We start from the raw sequence: 16,570 nt of genomic DNA on the forward strand, positions 1-16,570 counted from the left end.
TGTGGTACTTGTTGAGCTGTGATATTCACTTGTTTTAATATTTATGGGGAGCATGGTGGAAAGTGATGAGTGATGAGAAGAATGATTGTTTAGCTTCTTCTTTGAGTGATTACGACTTTGAAAGTCATAACCCTGATGTGCACCTGCAAAGGATAATGAACTGCCTTCTTCTGAGGAAAAAGAGACAACTTGCTGTGCCCCTAGTAGAATGACACTTGCTGATATCACAAACAGCTAGAAGGGGAAATAAATCTGTTTGGGTACAAGGGAGATGACAGAGCACTCTTAAATAGATAAATTTTCTAGTCATATCCCTCTCAGACACCCTGAAAATTTATCATGACTCAAAAGCTGTGAGTTGTGGCTGCACCATGAGTGACTACTGTGTCTTGCAAATAGCACAAAACAGCTTTTACTGTAGCTAGACTTTGTCTACTGGAAAGGCTAATTATGATTCCTGCACCTGCATTGATGGAAAATGGCAGTTCTGACATTTTCTCAACTATATGACACCTCTGCAGAACTAGTACAAGCAGAAAAATGTGTCACAATTGTTAGCACTTCCAACAAGCTGGAGATTTGAAAAGAAATGGTTTTCAGTAAAAACATGACATGTTCTTCAGAATTCAATTGCAGAACATTTAGTTTTCTTTAACCTCACATCTCAATAGGGATCCTAGGTTATGTGGATATCTTACACAGACACGGGAGAGTTGCCCACAAGATGATCCCACTGGTGTCAGAAGTCAGCTATAGGTTCAAAATGGGTTGGCATTTTAAAGCACAGTGGTGGGAGGGTTTGGCTTAAAAGGGAAGAAAGGAGATAAAAAGGGGGGGAAAGGAGTGTGGCTGACATGGCAGCTGTGGCTCTACAAGACTGACCTGACAGCTAATCAAATTGCTACTGCATTCTGGATTAATGTGCTAGAAAATGTGAGTGTGCAAAGGCAGTTGCATAAACATGCCAGGAATTAAGATAAGGATTTGTTTGATTTTCCATTTTTATAAGCGCAAGCAACAGCAAGACCTTTCTCTACCAGAATCAGTCCTACAACAGCATGTTAGATCAGTGAAAATCTCAAAACTGCTGCTTCCAGCAGCACAAAGGGCCAGTCTCAACAGACTTGCATAATACAGAAAAGGTCTCAATAGAGCAGCAGTTGTCCAGTGTGATTGACAAGGAGTGGATGATGTTGCCACCAACAGCTGGAAAGAGAGCAATTGAAAATAGGACCTTGCACTTGCCTTACGTGACATTATTCAGCTCTGGGAATAAGAATAAACCCAAAGTGTGTATCAGTTCATGTCATAACAATGACTTTCTTGACAAACAAAGCTATAAGAATACTCAATGGACCCTTTGATGGTGCTTCTGGCAGAATGAACATTTTAATTAGACAAAACTGGTAGGCGAAGGGTAGGCTGAACCATATTGGTCTCTGTGGTGTTCTGGCCAGGCTCCTGTGACTCAATCCTGCCAGTCAATTACCAGCTAGGTACAAATGTAAATATTTATTAGCGTTTAATACAAAAATCCTCCTGCATCCATCCAAGTATGGCTGAACTCTGTTCAATGGCTATACTTTGTCCTCTGACCTATTTCACTGCCATCTTATAGTTTAGTTTGAAGCTTTTTATACCTCTGTTGTTATCCACTTGGCCTTCCATCTCCCAAAATACACCTCATTGTTTCTGCCTCAAGATGGGCCTCTCCAACAGCAAGCAGATCAAAGACCTCTGCCTGACTCCAGATCAAAATTAACAAATGGATAGAAAGCAGGAATAGAATCAAATGATAGTTTTGCTCAGCAGGCAGGCTGACTTCTGCAACATATGTGGTGGCTGTCAGGCAGAGGTCCCACCTGTAGAGTACATGAAGTTTTAGTGCAAAACAGACTGGGATGGCAGGTGGAGAACTGCCAAAAACAGTCTGGAACAAAAAGTGTAACTGCAGGACTATTACAGTGGTGGAGCTACCCCTTGAGGCAAGATTACTAATGTTCCTAATGGACTGAAAAGAGCACGGAGACCTGGGAGTTACAGTACTGAGAGGAGCTGAGCTGTGTCGGCACAAGCCTCTGACAAGGAAGCAGCCTGGTTTACAGAGGTGGATAAAGAAGCTAAACCTGATACCTTTTTTCCTTAGCTGACAGCATACACTCTAGATGATGCTGTTTGAATCAGTTTAAGTATTTATGCACCATGATACCAACCCATGAGTTATGGCCTGTACAAATCAAATATGCTCTGCATATCAAGTTCCCTGGCAACAACTTATTAGATGGAACACTGGGTTGAAGGGAAGTCAATTACATCACTATTAAACTTTGATGCTCTGCACAGGCAGAAACAATCATGCTCCCATCACCATTTTGCATACAGGATTTAGTTACACCCACACAGTCCAGAGAAAGAGTAAGCTGTACTCACTGTTGCACACAACATTAGTGAACATTTATTTTTTAATTTGATAAAAATAATTGAAGAAAGATTCCTAGGACAATGTGATACTTGTGCAAGGCTACAGGGGTAGGATAGCAGTGAAAGAGCCTGGTAAATGTGAATGTGGGAGTTCAAGGCTTGAGCTGATGATAGCACTGACACATCAAACTGATGAATGCTTTCCTCCATAAACAGCAGAGTTCAGCTAAAAAAAAAAAAAAAAGGAAAATTTATCTACTATCCTTAAGTATTTAAAAAATGCCTGGATATTTCTCATTATTGCATGGAGAGCAAGAGGCATAGTATATAGTGAACTGTAGAAGGATAAAACACAGGTTATTGGTAGAAGACTTGTCAGGAAGTAACTTAAGACCCTGGCTGCAGCTTAGCTGAGAGGTGGATAAAATTTCAATATACATGGAAATTGTCTCCTTAAAAAAAGCCATCATGTAGTGACAGACTCTGCCCAGCACTGTGCAGCACAAAAAACCAAACCCACAGAGGAGAGCCTGTTATTGCCATCCAGTTTTTTTATTTTACAACTTTATTAGCATTACACATACTTAGCACTGTAGTGCATAACTCTAGTCTGCTAGGAGGCCTGTAGGTGATTATAGCCTAAAGATATATGTTACATTGTATGTACATTGTATATCCTAAAGATACACAGTAAAAATTCAGCGGTATAATGCTCTCATTATATCAGAAATGTTAATTTTGAATATGAGATTTAACATAAGTCAGCCTTGAGGCAGTAATTTTTAATGGTTCACATATGTTTAAGAGCTAGGTCTTCAAGGCAAATTACTTCTTTTCATCTCTAAGAGGTTTACAAATGATGGCACTATCAAAGAAAGCTTTCAGCCCTGCACAATCAAATATTTAAATATAATTGCAACTAATTACACTGGATTTTTAAGGTTGTTGAGGAGAGTTTGCATAAATACTGACTTTAAAAGGACTACATAAAAATAGAAGTGTAGATTTACATAGCTGTCATCTTGAAATATTTATAAAAGAGAATTTCTAAAAAATAGCATATAACACAAAGACAATGCATTAGTAGGAGATTAAAGTTTCTTGTGAGTATAGCATCCCAATAAATACCCTCAGAAACATGGCAAAAATGTTAGGAAAGAGCACAACACTACAGGAGATAAGCTCTGGCATGTAACTAATTTAAAATATGACCAAAGTTATTTTGCTTCCTTTTTATGCAAAATAATTACTAAAAATACATATTAGATGTTGTGATTGAAAATAGGTCTGGGAGAAAGGCCCCAGGAGCAGAAATGTCAGCACTGCTTACACCACCACTGGAAGCTGGGGGATTCCTCTGGTAGAAAAAGGCAGAGCGCTCTCCTGCCAAGGCTGGTGAAACAAAAAACCAAAACCAACCAACCAACAAAACCCCAAAAGAAAACACAAACATAGTTTTACAGCTGTTTGTATTTCTTTAAACCCTAACAATTTCACTGCTCAATGTTTCATCTTTCAAAGGGATTATGACTCATTTAAGAAAAAGGGGAAAAAGCTAAAGGAGAAAGTGCTGATTTTGGGTTGCTTGCAAAGAGTGACTTTTCTTTCCTTCCTTCCCCTTTTCTTTCCTTCATCTCCCCAACTCGAGATGATTTTCAAACAGTGAACATATGCTCTTTTTCTTTTCGAAAAAAAAAAACCAAACCCAAATTAAAATCTCTGACTAGCTCTCTATTCATTTCCTACAATTGTCCTGTTTCTTAGAAGCAAATGTCCATTGGGATGTACCTGGATGAAAACCTCCAAGTCAGCAATTTACGTTTAGTAAGTTTTCCTACGTCGTATCTAAAAAAAAAAAAACCAAAAAAAAAAAACCAAAAAAAAAAACCAAAAAAACAACAAAAAGAAAAGGAAAGAAAGGGCGCAAGAGAGCGCTTATCGCCTGCCAGATCTCACGGGGCCGTGCGCTCCCGGCCAAGTCCGAGCCGGGCCGTGGGCAGGGCGGGCCCCCGGTGCGAGAGCCGCTCGCAGCTTCGCTCTGCACCGCGGGAGGGAGAGCGGCACCGGCACCGGCACACCGCTCTGCCCGCGGCAGCGGGGCGGCGCCTGGAGCTCCCGGAGCAGAGCCAGCCCCGCGGGGCCGGGGGGAAACCTCGCCCACCCCGACACCTCCGCCGGGCGGGGCTGAGCCGGGCACGGCGGCAGCAGCGGCCCCGCGTCCTCCCGGCGGAGCCGCGTTGGCCCGGCGGGGCTGCGCCTTTAAGGGGCCGGGGAGGCGGCGGCGGGCGGGCTCCTGCGCGCCGGGGCCGCTCCCTCCCGCCCTCCTCCCGTCCCCGCTCCCTCCCCCGCCGGCCGGCCGGGCGGGCGGTGGGCAGTGCCCGAGGGCCGCCGCCGCGGGAGGGGCACGGAGCCCCTCGGCATCGCGGCTCCCGCAGCCATGGCCGGGCCCCTGCGCCGCCGGCTCCCGCCGCTCCCGCTGCTCCTGCTGGCGGCCGGGGGGCTGCGAGCGGCGGAGCGGAGCGGCGGCAGCAGCAGCGCCATGGAGGAGCTCGCCACCGAGAAGGAGGCGGAGGAGAGCCACCGGCAGGACAGCGTGAGCCTGCTCACCTTCATCCTGCTCCTCACCCTCACCATCCTCACCATATGGCTCTTCAAGCACCGGCGCGTCCGCTTTCTTCACGAGACCGGCCTGGCCATGATCTACGGTGAGTCCCGCCGGGGCCTCAGCGCCGGTGTCAGCCCCGGCAGGTGCCGGGAGGGGCAGGGGGCGGCGGAGGGCCCGGTACCGGCCGCGCCCCTCCATGCAGCACCGAGCGCGGCGGGGGGGGGGGGGGGGGGGCGGCAGCGCCCGGTAGGCCGAGCCCCGGGCAGGGCGAGCCCCTCGCCGCAGAGCCCGACCGTCTCCGCCGGTGCTCCTGGATCCCCTCCCCTCGCCGGCGCCTTTCCTGGAGCTGGGGACAGAAGGACACTGAGGGGGGACACACGGACCGCCGCCTCCCGTGCGGCGTCCTGCGGGAAGGTGCGCCCCGCCGCCGAGGCCGTGCTGCCGGGGACAGCGCTCCGGTGACCCTCCCGCCGCAGAAAGGCAGCTCGCCGGCCGTGCTTCCAGCAGCGTGGAGTGCCGAGCCGTGCAGGTCATGGCAGAGATGACTTTGGAAAGCGCCATCGCGCTGCCCTCGCCGCGCTGCGGCCGCTCCACGCGGGAAGGAGCGAGTGCAGCCGCCGGGTTTGCTGTCGGTGCGCTGCTGTCACCCGCGATCCGCGTGTGCGGAGCCCGACTGACCGCAGTGACACTGACCAGACACCCTGACACTGGCTGCGGCTCATCCCGAGCCCTCCTGGTGGAACGGGGGCTCTACCGAGTTGTGTGCGCCCGCTCCAGGCCGCTCTTCTCGGTGGATGTGAGTCAAGGGACGGTAAATCCCTCAGGAGAAGAAGCTGTGTCTCCCCTGCGTTTGTGGGGCTGATGGCCCGGAGGAGCTGGGCTCTGCAGGCTGGTGCTCATGGTGCCGGTCTGCTCTCCCTGGTGCTGCCAGTGCCTGGCACAGAGCAGAGAGGCGAGCCTGAGCTGGGGACGCAGAGCCCTCGCTCCGCGGGGATCTCCTCGGCTGCGCTCGGTGCGCAGTTCGCCACGCAGAGCACAGCGGGCTGCGGTGAAGAGCAGCCATCCACTTGAACAATTATTTGTCCGCTGGTGATTGGCTACTGCCACAAGCGCCGGGGGCACTTCTCCTTCGCCAGCGGAATCTGTTCCTGCTGAGCTCTGTGAAGCACCTGCCCGATGTTGGTCGGGGTAAGCATATTGAGGGTAACCACACATGATAAATTCAGCACTCGAGGGGAGGGGGAAAGTGAAGCATTTCCTCCCCGATGAGTACTACTGCTCTTGAGAGCTATGTGATTGCTTGCAGTGGAATTTTCCTCTGCTGATGCTTCCCTTAAACCATCCCAATTTGCTCTTAGTCACTGATCTCTTTGCTGCACTGCTGCGTACTTCACGTATGCTCATTGCTGAAAACTGACAAATTAACAACTGGGCACATAAGTAAGTTATGCACTGGCATGATAATGCTTAGCAGCTGAAAAGTGCCCAGGAGACAGTAGATTAACTGTGTGTATTGATCAGAAAAGAGACAGCGTAAGGTGGTATTGAAGATGTTTAGATATTACCCTAGTGTTGTCACCTTTGGAAAGTTCATTTAATATGTTTTTATGATCGCTTTAGTGGCTTAGTTTATGCTGAAAATCTCGTGTATGTGGGTGTGCTAATGCATGCAGTACAAGTGTCAGGGCATCAAGGGCATTTGGGTATGTGTTTTGATGAGCTGCGTGGGAAATGAGAAATTGTTCAGCTGGAGAGATTCTGCCTCTCATTAAACTCAAATTAGTTTGCTCTAACACGCAGTTCATGATCTGTGAAAGGGTTGTTAGGTTCCCAATTTGATATGCAAATGATGAAATTTTGTCTTAGGAAAGGCACTATCTTTTTCAGCCCCACTGGCAGCATCCATAAAAGAATAATTGGCTCAAACTGTTACATTTTCTAGGTGTGCCCTCACTTAAATAATTTTACCTTTGTAGATTGTTCCCCAATATACTTGCCTTCTAAATGAGTCCCCTTGTTATATCAAAATACATGCTGTTCTCCCTCCCAAACAAACTGACTCTTGCCTTTTCATGGCAAACATCCTAGGAAACATGTTTAGAATGTTCAGTTCCTGCTTAATGTGGTTAACCTCCATGCTGGTAAAGTTCTGCTGAGACCTGGCTTCACTTTAACATTTCACAGACTTTCCATGTGTGCTCTAGCACACAGAACATTGCAGCAAGTGCCATAGTAACTTTCTGTTATACTTCTGCTAACTGAGCTTAGGTCTCCTCTTCCTTCCTTGTTGTTTAAAAGACAGCAGTTAAACTGATAGATGGGTTTCTATTTTGCTGATAACTTGCTATCTGAGAAATGCACTTTTAAAAAGTTGTATATCTATTTAAAGTGCATACGTTTGATCACTCTGCCTTAAACACAAAATCATAAGGCAGTATGTCAAAGAAAGAGTTTGTAGTCCTAAAAGCACACATATCTATTAGTGCTAAATAGAATTGAATTCTAGCATTGAAACTGTAACAAGGGTGCTGCTCTGTGGAAGTTAAATAATAGCAAGTGTCAGCTGCTCCAGCAACAGTATGGCTAATATTGCTAAGGCGAGTTATTACAGAACAATTTTAAAAAGTCTGACACAACCCAAGCAAACACCAATCCACAATAGAGAAATAAGGGAATTGAAACTTTGCTGACACATGTATTTCAGCTAGAGATAGTGATCGTGGTGCTTGCTTTTCTTAGTGTTGGTCTGAGCTGGAGGATCAAGTATTTCAACATGTTTTTCCTGAAGAGGTTCAGTGGCAGCTTTGTTTTCCAGGCTTCTTGGATCTTTACCAAGAAGCAACACCATGTAGTAGGAGCAACAGGACATGGACCATGCTCCTGGACAGCTCAGGGTAGGCTTAAGGGCGGGAGGTGATGGTGGGCCCTTGTTACTCTGCTCCTTAGGAGGCAGCCACCCGGAGAGGTAGATGTCTCCCAGCAGAAGCAGGGGCATCACTGCCACTAGGCAATTACTTTGTTCCTTTTCAGAAGTGGTAATTCAGGCAACTGGCCATCCATGAATCAGCATAGGTGTCAGTCCTATCAGGAGCCTTCTTGTCTGCGGGCCACACGTGCTAGTGCTGCCGATGAAAGTAAAAGCAAGCTGGACTTGGGTACAGTGAAAGAAAAACAGTATATGAAGAGGAACATAATGCTTCTGTTACCTTTTGTGGAACACAAATGAGAGAGAAGCTGTAAATCTTCAGGATAAAAATATTATATCTGTTCTGCTATACTCTGTATCAGACTAAGTTTCTGTATCCACAGAGTAGATATAGAAAAGGTCTATTTTTAGCTCATCTGGCTGCAGTACTCTCTGTTAGAACTCTAGTATCTATCTACACATGCTAGAGATGACCTAACTCATCTCCACTGCCAGCAAAATAATGTCAGTCTTGGTTTTTAATAAGCCACTTTGACATAAGCCTCCTAATACTAGATTTAGGATCATAACTGAGCAGCCAGTTTTGAGAACATTATCCTTTCTCTGGCAACCTGCTTGTTCTTCCTGAATATTATTTTAAATCACTTTGTTACAGGCTTTTAAAATTAGTCTTGCACAGCTTTTTGACTGCTCAGTATGTTTTAATTGTAACACAAATCTTTTCTCTAAGCTTGCTTTATGGTGTGTGTGGCTGGGTAGAAAAATTATAAATTCTTCTTTTGAGAGAAATGTAGAAGAAATGCTATATAGCTTTTATTAACCTGCATGTATTTCAGATCTGCTCTTCAGGTAGGGGTAGTTGGATAGCTTATAATTGCTGGTGTTTCTGAAATATCTTTGGAGTACAGTCTACCTACAGTCCTCAGGGCAGTGATTTTGGGTTTTTTTCTTTGTTTCTGTGGGTTGGGGTGTTGCTGTTTCTTGTGGGTTTGGGGGTTTTGTTAATTTGTTTCTAAAAGGGTAGTGTATTTAATGAAGATAAATTAGTTCATTTTTATGTTTGTTAACTTCATCTTCATGAGAAGTTTTGTCAAATCAGCACCAGAATACCGTCTGATCATGACACAAGCCAAAGAAGAGAGAAATGGCAATTTGGATTTCTTTTGCTTGAGGAAGCCTTTGGTGACACACCTGGCTGTAGAAGTTGGCACTGCTGTGCAGCACTGTGTAATTGTAGGAACCACACAAAGGCTGAAGGGGAAGGTGGTCCTCTGCACGTCCTGTAATTCTCATCTAACTCAGCAAGTCATCACAGACAGATGCCAGGTCTGTAATACTGCAGAGCCCACAGACCTGCCTGCCTCCTGCTCCTGTGTCAGTGCTCTGGTGTGTTGGCTGGAGTGTGCTGAGCTGAGGGGAGGTGACCTGATGTCTGCTGCACCAGCTTGTTGTCTGAGTGAGGTGGTTCCGTGGCAGGTTAATGGTGCACATGTCTGGGCCCTGTAGGACCTGGAGGTTTTCCTTTGTCCACTTCAGAAATTTCTTTTGGAACCACTTCCAACTTTTCTTTGCTGCTTTGCAGTAGAAATATGTCTCTGAACAGGTCTGCCAATGATTCTTCCTGAAAGAACACAAGGACTGAACTGGTCTGTAGATGAGAGCATCTGCAGCATTTCTAGTAACTTCTGCTCTTGGTGTAGATGAGAAAACAGAAAAGGAGATGGTGAGGGAGTCTATAAAAGCTATCAAATCCAACAGGATGCCCGGAATTACTTCTCAGGTGCTGATGGTGTCCCCATCTCAGTGTGTCTTTATTCAGTTTTTGGGGGTCTATGTTTTTGGCAAGAGGTTGATGGGAGAGAGACCTGGGTTCTTACCTGTCTCCTTTTTGTTTGGTAAAGTAGGCCTTTGTTTTAAAGATGGTGAGAGACAGATGAAAGGGCAAGTTTATTTGGCTGTGTTAACAGAAATCTGTGTGGCAACTAGTGTGTAATCTTATCTGTGGATTTCACAATACTGCATTTTATGTAATGAACTGTAATTGGTCGTTCAAACAGAATGAGCAATTCAGATATTGTTCTTTTAGACATTTAATTTTAAAGTGTTGTGCTGAGTAGAAGAGGTTATAGATGTGTATTCCTTTGCAGTGCATCTTTAATAACCCTTCTCAATTCCTGTGCTATAGAAAGATTAGAATACCTGAATAGTGAAATTGCCTTCACCCAAAGTAATTATCCATGCATCAGGAAGTGCTTCTGGGTCACCTGTGCAGGGCACCATTGAGGAGTATCTGTGCAACCTTTATAAATTACTGTGTGTCCTGGGCTCACTAACAGAGCAACTAGAGAGAACTCTAGACCTCTGCTCTGTGTGCTCCCAGCACAAGTGGAAGCAGATGTAAGCCTTGCCTCTGACTTAGCCAAACCCTCCCTTGTCAAGGGTTTGGCCTGGACTCCAAGCCAGGATGGTTTCCTGCAGTGCATGGAGATAGCTCTGGAAGCAGTGATGGGAAGGCTCGATTCCCTGTCACAGAAAATTGTCATGGTTCAGCTAGCCATGATCCTCTTATATCCTCAGTCCCTTTGTGGGTGCATAGCAGCCCTTTCCCCCACTCCTTCCTTCTGAAAGTTGGGCTCCCCTCACCTATTGGCTCTGCAGAGTAGTTGAAAACATCTTAGAGAGCTGGGTGAAACCTTTTCCTGCTTCTGCTAGGGAGCTGTTCCCATCCAACCATTATCTCCATTAGACAGAGGCAGCAGCTTCACCCTCAACTGATTTAGAAACCAGATATCTGAAGCAGGAACCTCAGCTCCACCATTATTAAAGAAAAAAGAAGGTTAGAGGACACAGTTTGCATTCTAGAACTATCTATCTTGGACTGTTAGGGGCCAGAAGTAAAAATATTTGGCAGTTCCTGTCTAGGTCTTTACCAGGTGTGGTGTACCATGGATGCTCTCTCCTTGCCTACGTGCTGAATGCTCTGAGTCCAGCACTGGGCTGTGAACTGTCCCTGTGTGTTTGACACAGCCCCAGTATTTAACTCAAGTCTGTTGTTTCCATGCTGACAGCCAGAAATACCAGCTTGTAGACTCTTTTTTTCCCCCCCAACACAGAGTACTTATTTGTGACTCAGGATTAAAGCTTTATCCCCGTTAAATACTGAATATAGCCTTTCTTGCCCTGCTTTACACAAAGTGGCGTCTACATTGAAAGAATGTGATACATGCAATTTTTTAGAGGTGTGTTTATGTTGAAGGGTTTTTTACTAGTGTTGTAAAGAATACAGTCATTCTCAGCAGTTCAGATCTTTCTGTGTACCAGACATAGACAATTTAGCTAAAATGCACTGCTTTTTTCTCCCCTATTAAAAAGCACTTCAGCCTGCAATTAACCAAGTGTGAAAGGAGAAAAGCAAAATTGTGGGAAACTTTTGGTTTGGGGTTTTTTCCATGTCCTGAAATCAGACAAATCACTTTTCTTCAGAAGTACTTAAAGAGCTTATGGTGGAAGAAACTGTTGGAGTTTTTTCTTTTACTGGGGAGAAAGAGTTGAAGGCTCTCTCTAAATTGAAGTTGCGGAGATGAGCTCTGCTCTCAGCCAGAGGAGGTGTCTGGTTTCTTGCGCTTTCTTTAGGCTTTGGTATTCTGTGTTGCTTTTCGAAGGAATACCAAAGAAGCTGACATGGCTGGAAGCTCTTCATTTCTCTTGATGCAGATGTGTGTGAGTGGTGCAAGGAGAAAGCCCACAGGGCAGAGCTCTGGTGGGTCAGCTCTGCTGCCAGGGCTGTCTGTGGGGTGGCTAACACCGCTGTCCCCAAAGGCTCAGCAATGGGGTGGAGCTGCTGCCATGGAGGGTCCTGGCCCCAGTGCCACCCTGGTGGGACTTGTGGGTGTGCTGTAGCCTGGGCTACTCCTCCACAGCTGCCACTTTCTCTGTTCATAGCTTTTTTCAAAATGTCTCTTCCTTGTTGAAACAGGTCTGTAGTAGATGGTTTTAAAGGCAGCTGAAACCACCAGAATACCCGTTGCATATTTTAAGCGTATTTGAGTGCGCTACTGATTCCTCTTCTCTTACCCTGTAAGCTCCTTGGAGAGGGGAGTTTGAGCAGCAGACCTGTGGGTCTTGATGTGCTGGATTTGTAGAAATGTTTAGCTAAAGTGGTCTGCTTATTCAGAATGCCATGCCTTTCCATAGCTGTCTTCAATTCTCACTTAGACTTAAAAAAATTAAGCTAGGATTGAGGAGATTATTTTTTTTTTAAGGTAAGTTTGACGTGTTCACCTGCTATCTTATTATAAAACTGGGGGACTATTCCTAACAATAAAAGGGATGGAAACAAAGGAGCATGCTACAAAAGGATTCTAAAATGCAATTAACTTGTCTGTGCATAAGATGACAGTTTTTAATGTGCTGGCTGTTTATGGAAGTGTGGTGTGTGCACCTGCACTTCTTGCCATCAGTAGCAAGGTGAAGAGAAGGCTGCTCATGTGGCTTGGTGTCACCTATGTGTGACAGCCTTCCCTGTGTCAGCTCTGCAGCAGGGCACGCCACGTCCATGAGCAGTGCCAGCACACTGGGAATGGAGTTATTGCTTCTGAGGCTCAGAGGCTGTCCCATCAATTCCAGAGCTGGATTCAATATGAAAACTGCTGTTAACCTTTGCCATTGCTTTCAATATGAGATACTAACAGAAAGATGTTGTAGCTGATGATAGTTTAAAAATAGCAAGTGACCCACATGGATATGACTGGCTTATGGTTTTTACTCAGAATCCATTAAAATGAATGCTATTGCTTCCACACTAATTCTAAGAAATTATTTCCCCCACACATGCACTTCTTAGCACCTGACATCATCCTTCAGTAGTGAAAGGGAACCTGCATTTTAAGTGTCACGTACCTCTCTGCTGTTGTTTTACTGCTGCACAATCCTTCCTATTTCTCATTCCTTTGTGACAGTCTTCATTGTACTTACTGATTGTGTAATGACCTTTCTTCTGAAAAGATTTTCCTCATCCATGAGAAAACTTGACTGTTCTTCTTAAAATGACTGTTCTTCTTAAAGTGCCTTCTTGGTGAGTGAATACCAAATTATTTTAATTGGCTTTTAGCCTTGCTGTGTAATTGATGCTTTAGAAGTTAGGCTCCCTAGAAGAGTGCAAAGTGGCAAACACAGAGTGCTCCCTGGCTAGCTGGAGGAAAGGGTATTCACAGGAGAATTGAAGCAGTGACTGCAGTTGGCATCACTGGCTGCACTGCAGTTTTGCACTCTGGAAAATACAGGAAAAATATGGAAAAATAAAACTGGTGTAAAGGTTTATTTCTGTTGTGGAAGTGCCATCTCATTCTTTCTCCTGGGTTATCTTTGATATTTTAGTTGCTTATTATGTAATGTTATATATTAAGAAAAGAGGCGGCTGACTGTAAGTGACCTTCCACAGACATGCCTGGCAGGTTTGGCTGTTGCATCCTCTCCTGGCTCACAAAATTCAAGTGGGCACTTCTGCTTTTTTGGTTTGTCTTGAAGATTTTTACTTTGAGAGGCATCTTTATGCTCTGCACAGCATAAAGGGTGTGGCTTTGTCATACCTATCTGCACTACTAGTGTCTTTCAGGGAATGTATTCCCACCAGACATGGGTTACAGTGAATTATTCTTGGAAGAAGACGAGTATTTTGAAGATAGGTGAAATAAATTTAATGCTGGAATAGACTTTTACATAAGCAAATGAGTGTCAGGACACTGTTTCAGGCTAACCTTTATTGCCTGTGATCTCTGCACAGCAGTATGTCTGACTTGGCAAAAATTTGCTTATGAAGTTGATTTTTATATCTAGAGACTTAACCTTCTTTCAACCATGTTCACTCATGGTAAAGTAATGTGTGTACACACACAAACACACACACACAATCTCTTTCTGATTATCTTTTACAGAGATACATAGATATAAAATTAATCTTTTCCTCAGCTCTATGTGACTGGAGAGTTAGTGAGTGATCTCCTAATGATGATCTGCTTGTTAAGCTGCAGTAACAAAACACAATTGCAGCATACTCTGATTATACGTGTGCCTGCATGAAAGAGAGAAATGTCAACATAGATATCTTGGTGATACTTAGTACTTGATTATGTCCCCCATTTCCTCAGGGAGCCATAAAAAGGGTTTATTGCTTTTGCTGGCAAATGCTTGAGTCTACTTGTTTCAACATTTTCATTTTTTGATCCTAATGGTTTTGGGATCTCTTCCAAAGTATAAAAGATGGGACAGTTACTTTTTTTTTTGTTCTCTGTACCTCAAACACAAATATCTAACCTCATTGTATCAGGTTCTTATGATGTTAGATAGTGTTTTGTCAATCCTAATCACATATAGGAGAACTTTTGCAGTATCTTTTCTTCATACACATGATATAGCCCCTCTTTTAAGGACTGAAAGGCTGGGGCAGGAGGTGTAGGCATGATCTACTCTGCATTTATGATCACTTTATCCTTAGCCTGTGAAAGCTAAAGCTCCCATCAGGGTCTCAATCTTCTAAGTACTGCATAAACTTATAGTTATGTTCTTAAAACAAAAACCAGACAACCCTAGAGATTGTCTTTACCTCTGTTACCAGGCCATGAGTTGTTTTTCTGCATTAGGTGCTTCCTCTACCGCAGTTCTAAGAGAAGGTTGAAACTCCCACAATTTTTGGAGCATGATGTTTTTACAATTTTTTAACCTCCTTTTGCTCTTCTTCCTTCATTTGCATGATGATGACACATCAGCCTTGCTCTCCAATGGTTCCTGTGGGTATTACAATTGTCATGTGTTTTAGCTCTCTGAGAAATTTTTTTATGCTGACTGCCTGTTTTTTGTGGGACTCTCCTAACACTCTTCCCTTGTTACTTCATTTCTCTCCATGGTGCATCCAATAGTTTATTTTAAAGCTGACAGCCTGGATTCCTTTCCATACATCAGACCTCCTTTTTTTTTTTCCCTTTCTAAACTAAAAACCTTTGCTCACTTCTCTGCCTCATGGGAATGTGAGGATTGGCTCAATATTAGAATGGCTGAAATAGCTTGTCATTTTTATCTTCCTCCTGCTACCACAGTCTCCATCACTGAGACTGGTTCCCCTGACCACTAATGAAACTATCTGTGCCTTGTCTTCACCTGTAAGCTGCTTAGGCTGTGGAAGATATTTCTAGGTAACGTGTGAGTAAGGCATGAATTCCTGTCTCTCTACATATCTACAGTCCATTCTACAGGCTTTCACTTCAACATTGGCTCTTTTGAGATTGTGTTTTTCAAGGCACAGGAGAATTTTGTTCTGATTAAACTTTTGCTGCCTGTGTTGTAAGAAATTTTTTTCCCTGACCCTCTCTTGCTTTGTTTCTGTGTTCTCAGTTGTCCTCAGCAAAGTGAAAGATAAAGATGCCAGTATCTCTAGGACCATTTAACCATAACAAGAATCGAACTAATGTTTTTTAACTTGCTAAGAGACTGTGTCAAGACCAAAACCGACTTTTTAGCCCTTATACTTTAAAAAAAGGTCTAAAGTTTGACTCATGAGCAATATATGGATTTCACAGCTATGAGAAGAAAGCTTGGACCATTGAGATTATTTACCACCAGGGTTATGATATAGAATTTTCCTTGAACAGTAAGCAAGGAAATTTGAGTTAATTTGTAACAGTTATAATAAGTAACATGTTTATAACAAGTTTGTAAAAAAAGCAGTCTTTCAGTAAGTTAAACCTTCCAAGATCCCCAGAAGAGTTAAAGGCAAGAAAGGGCAATGCATAAGAAGAATAATTGGAGCTTTTGTAATTATGTTAACGTGCCAGAATCCCAGTGATGCAACATCTGCATGGCATTTTTGATCCTTGAACAGATCACATTTGACCCATGTGTGTGCACCCACACACAACATGCACACCTCAGAGCTGAATTGCTCACTTTCCAGAATAGCCTGTTCTTGTGTAATACCCTGTCTGAGCACACAGACAGACTTCTGATGTTTCACTTGATTGGAAACACTATTTCTTTGCATTTGACTTTGTATAGGAAATATTCAATTTTAAATGTGGATATGGTATTTTTTTTTTAATAACACCAGAAAAACATTTCAACTGAAACTTAGATTCTTAATTCTGTTGTCCTGATATGAGCATATGTTGTGTGGAGAATATAAAAAGTCTGTGAATCATATACTGAGATAAATATATGCCTGTGGAAAGCTGATACACCTGAAGTTAATAGTTAGGTACTCTCCTAAATTTAACTGCTCTTACTGTAGGTGGTTTTCCTGTTACATTCTATTTGCCTTACTGGTTGAGAGGATTGGGACAGCAGCTTGTTGACAAATGCAGATTTATGGGAAGTTCCTGTTGAAACAGGGGCTTTCTGAGGCTTGGAGGCAGTGAACTGGTGAAAGCAGGAAGGTGTTCTAAAGCTCTTTAAAAGGTTTGGGAAGACATTACTGATTTCTGTTAGCAGCTGTTTGCCAGAGATCCTTTCCATACTGCTGGGCTTCAAAGCTAAGGAAAATAAATTTGAAAACAGTAAACAGTATTGTATGTTTAAAATGTCTGATATGTCTGGAACAAAGCTGGTTTTCATACTGTAACTTGAACTGA

The 16,570-nt window shown here is 44.0% G+C and overlaps 1 protein-coding gene across 3 annotated transcripts in view; it reads left to right on the forward strand.

The window, feature by feature from the left end:
• Window positions 1-4,812: 4,812 nt before the first annotated feature.
• Window positions 4,813-16,570, forward strand: part of SLC9A7 (solute carrier family 9 member A7) — a 75,330-nt gene continuing 63,572 nt past the window's right edge. For 2 of the 3 annotated variants that reach the window (XM_059493548.1, XM_059493550.1), the window contains exon 1: window positions 4,813-5,126. In XM_059493548.1, coding sequence (XP_059349531.1) covers window positions 4,859-5,126 — 268 coding nt within the window. In that variant the 5' untranslated portion in view covers window positions 4,813-4,858. The remainder of the gene's footprint in view (window positions 5,127-16,570) is intronic. The other variant, XM_059493547.1, reaches the window with a different exon arrangement.

The sequence above is a fragment of the Ammospiza nelsoni genome, chromosome 2, assembly GCF_027579445.1.
Source record: "Ammospiza nelsoni isolate bAmmNel1 chromosome 2, bAmmNel1.pri, whole genome shotgun sequence".
Taxonomy (NCBI): domain Eukaryota; kingdom Metazoa; phylum Chordata; class Aves; order Passeriformes; family Passerellidae; genus Ammospiza; species Ammospiza nelsoni.